The sequence below is a fragment of the Petromyzon marinus genome, chromosome 37 (assembly GCF_048934315.1).
Source record: "Petromyzon marinus isolate PM22_M1 ecotype Great Lakes invasive population chromosome 37, UKy_Petmar_22M1.pri1.0, whole genome shotgun sequence".
Classification (NCBI taxonomy): Eukaryota; Metazoa; Chordata; class Hyperoartia; order Petromyzontiformes; family Petromyzontidae; genus Petromyzon; species Petromyzon marinus.
The window spans coordinates 11,041,689-11,048,341 of NC_133703.1; the positions used below are offsets into that span (position 1 = coordinate 11,041,689).

General features: G+C 44.4%; 1 protein-coding gene across 1 annotated transcript; it reads right to left on the reverse strand.

Annotated features, from left to right (window-relative positions):
• Positions 1 to 487: 487 nt before the first annotated feature.
• Positions 488 to 6,237, reverse strand: LOC142930162 (zinc finger protein 217-like). The gene is made up of 3 exons (XM_076072283.1): positions 6,070 to 6,237; positions 2,762 to 3,587; positions 488 to 2,238 (listed from the first exon to the last, which is right to left on the reverse strand). The coding sequence occupies exons 1-3, from the start codon at positions 6,226 to 6,228 to the stop codon at positions 2,030 to 2,032; spliced, it is 1,194 nt and encodes a 397-aa protein (XP_075928398.1). The 5' UTR covers positions 6,229 to 6,237; the 3' UTR covers positions 488 to 2,029.
• Positions 6,238 to 6,653: the final 416 nt, after the last annotated feature.

The following is a 6,653-nucleotide window of genomic DNA, read 5'->3' on the forward strand; positions in this document are numbered from 1 at the left end:
TTGAGGCAAGGATGCAGGGTTGTGTAGAGGAGGCGAAGAGGAGGGTAGAGGAGGTGAGGTGGTGAGGTGTTGAGGTGGCGTGGTGAGGAGGTGAGGTGGCGTGCTGAGGAGGTGAGGTGGCGTGGTGAGGAGGTGAGGTGGCGTGGTGAGGAGGTGAGGTGGCGTGGTGAGGTGGCGTGGTGAGGTGGCGTGGTGAGGAGGCGTAGAGGAGGCGAGGAGAAGGGTAGAGGAGGTGAGGTGGTGAGGAGGCGTAGAGGAGGCGTAGAGGAGGGTGCCCCGCTCTTGGCGTTGATCTTGGTGAACACGTGTCCGCGCCCCGTCTCGTAGCTCTGCCCGGTGCTGATGCAGCCTCCACCGGCCGAAGCGCCCAGCGTCCTCGCCGAGTCCGTGCCCAGCTCCGCTCTGAGCAAGCTCTCCATTGCGCGCTATCTGCTCGCAGCAACAGACACAACGATAAACTCCCCCCCCCCCCCCCCCCCCGGTCCCGTGTGGCCTCTAAATACTTATTTCCTTAGGAGAGGTGATTTATCGGACGAGGCCTAAATGGTAAAATAACACACACAGCGTTTACCAAAAGGGAACGCATACTGATGCCTATCTGAATGCAGATTCGCATCATCACCCCGTACAGAAAACCTCTCTCATCAAGATGCTCATACATCTGGCTAAAACAGTGTCAGATGGTGAATGTCTGGGGAGAGAGATTGAACATGTCAAAGAAACGCTACGATTGAATGTCTACAATAATGCTCAAATTAACAGCAATGAATGCTAAACCAAGATCGAACAGCAATACTGCTGAATCAGGTTATTAAACAATTAAAATACCATATATCGTGGGAGTAATTGAGAAATTAGCTCGAGTTTTGGAAAAGCAAAAAGCTAAACATCTAAGTAAGATTTGGCATGGTACACAAAATTCAAAATATAGTATCTTGTACTTAAGATGAATTGCCTAAGTTGTCAACGGATGGTGTGTATCGGATTAATGGCTTATGTGGCAGATGTTATATTGGACAGATGAGACGTAACATTAGCGTAAGACTAAAAGAACACCAAATAAATATTAAACACTCTCAAACATAACTGTTGGAAGTTGCAGAACATGTTTGCCAACAAGGACACCTAATGTATTTTGATAACGATGAAGTGGTGTAAAACTCATTATTACTGGCCAAGACTAATTCGAGAATCCATTGAAACTGAGAAAATTTGTATTATTTTAACCTCTCTGACAGCTACAGGCTTAGTGCGGCCTGGAAGCGTATTATTAAGTTATTGTGATTGTAAGATGAGGAGATGAAGGCAGAAGAAGAAGACGTTAGGCGATGTGGTGATGCGGTCGAACGTGGTGGCCCGAGGAGCGGAAGGAGAGATGGCGCGGGACGGGGCGGTGTGGAGAAGGTGGCAAGGACGGTGGACCCCACGTGAGTGGAACAAACGCGTGGAGGAAGAAGACATCTCTCATTTATCATTACTTATAGAGGAAACATACTAATTAAATGATTACTAATCAATTATATAATTTCAATAATCCCCCTCCCCGCCTCTGATTTCTGCACCTGATGGGTTCAGTGATGACATCGCCTTTCTCTATTTAAGACCGGAAGCAGGGGGATGGCTTCACTATTCTGGCAAATCGCCCGATGATGCTGGATGTAATTACCAGTGAAACGTCGTACTCATCTTGTGGATTTACTCTCCAAAACACCGGTGGGCTGAAGTAGTAACTAAGTGGAGTTTTGTTTACGTGACAAATTCCTTACTAATTGGCTGTGTCAGGTAGTGTAGGGTTATGACACATTTATATTTACACGATCTAACCCAAAAACCTTTGTTATGAAATTAGGACAATTTATTAAATATATTGTATACCAGAAAATACAGCAATTGACTAAAAATATACGGCAATAGATGTAACCTCGCAGCAGTGAACGTAACGAAATTTCATCATGGAAATGTCCGCTGCACAAAACCTTGCATTCATCGCCCCACACGTGGTACCTCAGCCTCAGGATGAAATAAATCATCAGGGAGTTCTCCGTGAGCATCGTGCGCGCTCCAAATCCAGAGTTGAGCCGTGGTCTCGGCACCCAGCCAGCCGCCTTCTCTTCTTGGGGCAGTCGGAGTCCAGCGCGCTATCGAAGGGCACGTGGTGAACGCTCAGGACGTGTCTCTTGAGCTTCGACTTCTGCGTCGCTCCGTACGAGCAGTCACTGCACGGGAAGGGCTTTTCCTCTGGAACACAAGACATCCACCGTTGAGCACACGCACGTGCTAATACATAATTTATTTATCACCATGCAGTGGATGCCATAGCATTACTATGTATATGGGACGTTTTATCAATCACGTTTGCTGACCACAGGCCCAAAGGCCCAAAATGCCAAATGGCCAGCAACAAATACCTCCGATTAGCACGGTTGGCTACGTATGGTACGAAAGAAGTTCAACATACGTACAAATAGTAGAAAAGCAAGATACTGATTTCCTGAAAAATATCACGCGACATCAGAAGTGTTTGCTGGAAGAAGTTTGGTAACTGGATAAGACCATCAATGAGAAGCCAGTTTAATCATGGCTCGGTGACTGAAACCCAGAGTTTCACGGTTTAACCCAACATCCGAGCAGCACCACATCAGATCTCTAGACTCCTCAGCGCAGGCATACAGATATGGTCAACATATGCGTACATTAACTAATTTGTGAAATTATGAATTACATCCAAATGAAATGTAGTGTGTGCATTACTAGGACGTACCTAAAGGTGCCAGGTTGGGTTCATCCACCTTGGGGATGCTCTGCTCCACGCAGCCTCCTGCTTCCGTGCAGTCCATCCTCTTGATGTCCGAATTCTGGCTGTTGCTACTGCTGCAATTGGTGACGCTGGTGGTGGTCTTTTTTCTTTTAATGGACTTAGGTCTACTTCGCTTTTCCTTCTTCTTCTGCTGCAAGGCCATCAACACTTTCATGCTCGTAATAGGATCGAGAGCAGCGTATGGTTTATTCTCACTGACTGGTGAAGCAGTTTGTTGATGTGGAACTAGGCCAAAGCATTCAAGAAAATTGGATTTCATGTCATTTATCTTAACGCCGCTATCTTTTGCCGAAGTGTAATCATGTTCAGGCTTCGGTCTGTACAAGAACTGTGGGTGAAGACTTTCATGAGTTTTCAGGATTTCAATAGGACTTAAAAATCCGCAGACTGAGCACATCTCATAGGGCGACGGTGGATTCAACACCGCATTGGCAAAACTGCTGTTATTCACCAAGCCTGGTGCACCCTTGATCATATAATCCTTTTCGTGGCTCTTCAAATGCCTTTTGAATTTTCCTGGCTGATCAAACCTTTGTCCACATATGCCGCACCATTGCTCATGGGTCTCCTTATGCGTTCTTACGTGGGCTTCTAGGCACCATGCCAGCTGGAATTTTTTCCCACAGACGTCACAAGAGATTAGTTTTTTAGCTCTCGTAACTCTACCGGATTGAGGTAGGGTTGAGACGGGTGCTGGTGAAGTGCCATCGCTGGTAAAGGCAATTCTCCCAGCACCACCATGACTCGCCGCCGAATTGCTCTCACACATCTGAAACAAAAGACAAAGGTCACGCGCATGACACCCGTGTCACGAGTGTACTCACAAAGGCATACTTAAGGTGACATAAGATTCATATATACTGCAACTAATTATACCAGAACTCCACAATATTGCAGTTCCTATCATGTACGATTTTACCCTCTTATCCACCCAAGTAATATTTTGTTTCTAAACAACATGACTAACTACCTCCAATTTCCTAATGTTACCCACCCAATAGGCCTTTCTGTATATACGCACTAACAATATAATGATGGCACCACACGTTCACTCCACTATTCACAACACTCGCAATCTCCATATAAGATTGTAATATAATTTCTGTACGAGGGCCCGTCAAAAAGTTTTGAGAATGGACACTTTTTTACAAAAAACTACGTAAAATAGTCTTCATTAAAAGTACAGTATAGTACTATTAATGGCACTTATAAGTGAACGTCATTATCTCTCATGCTAAAATTACAATGTTAACTAGTTACCCAGGAAAGCTTCATTGAGTCTAAGTACTGCATTTTCAGAAAGGTCCCATTGCATTGAGATGTTTGTGTGAGTGGAACCCAGAGAGACCCCACCTTGCATATTGGGAAATAACACAACTCCACACAGATGGATTCAACCCACAAGCTCAAAGCATTCCCTGTTCAACAAAGTACTCAGTGTAATGTTTAATATAATTTATTTGGTGATATATAGTATCGTAATTGTATAGTGAATCTACAGCAGTGTGGTATACAGTAGGTTTGGTAAAATAATACATAGTGTAATATTACAAGTCTAATATTATTATAATCTAACGTATAGGGTAGTGTATAGTAACTCAGTGTATAATTCAATGTTGTGGTCTGTCTATGCCAGTTTATAATAAAAAATATTATTTGGAGGCATATTATAATATTTTTTGCGACATAGAAGTGTAATGTATAATAACTTATTGTTAGTAGCTCAGCTTAGTGGAGAATATATTGAGTACATTGATTATATTGATGTAGTTTATATTTAGTTCTTTCACATCGGTTTATTGTATGATAGTTGGGTAGTTGCAGTTCTTTAGCATCAATATACTAAATGCCTCTGTTGATATGTAAACTCTGACTTTAACATAGCTACTTCCGTGACCAGTTACATGCTAATTCCTCACATTAACATCATGCTAATCTCCCAGTTACATGCTAATTTCTGACTTTAACATCCTGCTAATCTATCACATTAACACAGCTACTTCAATGCTAAATTATTCTGTTGATATGTAAACTCTTTTGGCAAGGCGCTCTGCTCCTCCCACCCAGCTTAAAATACGCTGCCAAGCTTAGCAGTGTTCATTGGAGCGCTGTCTTTCCGACAGTTCTGTTTCTTCACCTGAGGACGGCTGCTTGTGTTGTGGCCGAAACGTCGTGAGAATTAAATTTTATTATGTTTTATTTTATTATTTCCCTTCTACGTGACTTTACCGAAAGAACCAAGAAGATGAATCTCTGCAGTCACGAAAGCTTTAAATCGAAATTTATTCAAATCAAGTTGTTTTCTTTTTACCACAGTACTTTATGGAATCCTCAAGAATAAATGCATTTTTAGAAGTATTAAACTACACTTGAAGATGTGTGAGAATGTAATTCTGCAGATGCAAGCACAGGCAAACTCGTATCTGCATATACAAGTTTCTGGGCCTCCTCACTTCACCAAACCCGCATTGACCGGCATGGTGAAGTATGGTTAAACAACTCCCACGAACGGCATGGTGTGGGGGAGGCCTCTATCAAAACGCTGGATCGACAAAGGGCTGATACATGTCACGACATTGTACGTTAAGATCGTTCTCTCGTCAGCACAAGCCGTCTATGTGGACAATAGAGGGCACGACACACGTGTACACGATGGTTGTGTGCGTATATTCAGCGTGTGTATCACGTCATAATTATACAAGGTCGCGATTATGCTCAAAACGAACCAAATATATAACATCACGAATAACTTTGGAGGTCTCCAGAGCCTGAACAACATTTGAAGTAGACACTGACCCTTGTCACGAGTTCTTATGAACTATAAACTAAACTATAAACTATTTCTATTTAACCAGGTAAGGCCCACTGAGCTATATAACTCTTATCAGAAGCGACCTGGACACAAATGATAGCTCAACGAAAGTGGCTTATCATGTGGACATTTATAGCAGTCAAGTACTCTAAACTCACGTTTCTAAATGTGGAGGGGAAAACCGAAGGACCAGGAGAAGAATCTACGCGACCACAGGGGAAAAAAAATAAACAAATACAGAGCAGGCGTCAGGGTCTCGATGGAACCTCCACGCTGCTGTAGGCCTAGCGAGGTAGTTAACATCTCGACACCGCGGCGCCCCTTATTAAAAGCTTAGCCATGTCTAGCAAGGTTATTGACTCATTTCACTCGACTCACGGCACCACAAGTAATGTATTAAACAAATAAAACAATAATAAAGTAGAGAGGCGCTACTTACATTTAACAATGTTGTTGTTAACTTTAAAAGGAGCGCGCTTCCCTCTGGCTTGCAGTCCGGCGTTCGCGGTCTCCACTTCCTGGATAAGCCACGCCCGTCGCGGCTATGCCCCGCCCACTGTCGTGCAAGCCACGCCCCCGCGGATCGGGCCAAGCTCATCCCACGGTGAAAGCCCCACATCCTCAATCGGAATCTTTATGTACAGACAGTCCTCGACTTACGAACGCCCACATTACAAACAGCCGCCCTTCAGAACCAACTGGCATGAAATATAAATTATTTTATATCGCCTGAAAACGCGAACTCGCGCTTGTGAGTGAGTGCGTGAGTGTGAGCAGGGGGCACAGGTGGTGCATCAGCCAGTCATCTCAGTCATCTCAGTCAGTCGACCCGTGGCACCACCTGGGTCTGCCCCGTGACCTGCCAGCGGGCGTTCGACACTTCACGTGGCCTCAAGGTGCACATGGCCTGGCACAAGCGTCGTGGTGACGTCACCGCCACTTAGTGGCGAATGGCGGTTGTTGTTGTTGTTGTGAGACAGTGAGAGAGTGTGAGGTCGACTCAGCCTCAGATGAGTTCCTGGT

Bases quoted from the DNA above. Each gene is read 5' to 3' on its own strand.
- LOC142930162 (XM_076072283.1), bottom strand. From the start codon at position 6,228: ATGAGCTTGGCCCGATCCGCGGGGGCGTGGCTTGCACGACAGTGGGCG. The intron at 3,588-6,069 runs GTAAGTAGCGCC...CTTTTGTTTCAG, and splicing joins TAACAACAACATTGTTAAAT to ATGTGTGAGAGCAATTCGGC. The intron at 2,239-2,761 runs GTACGTCCTAGT...CTTGTGTTCCAG, and splicing joins ACCCAACCTGGCACCTTTAG to AGGAAAAGCCCTTCCCGTGC.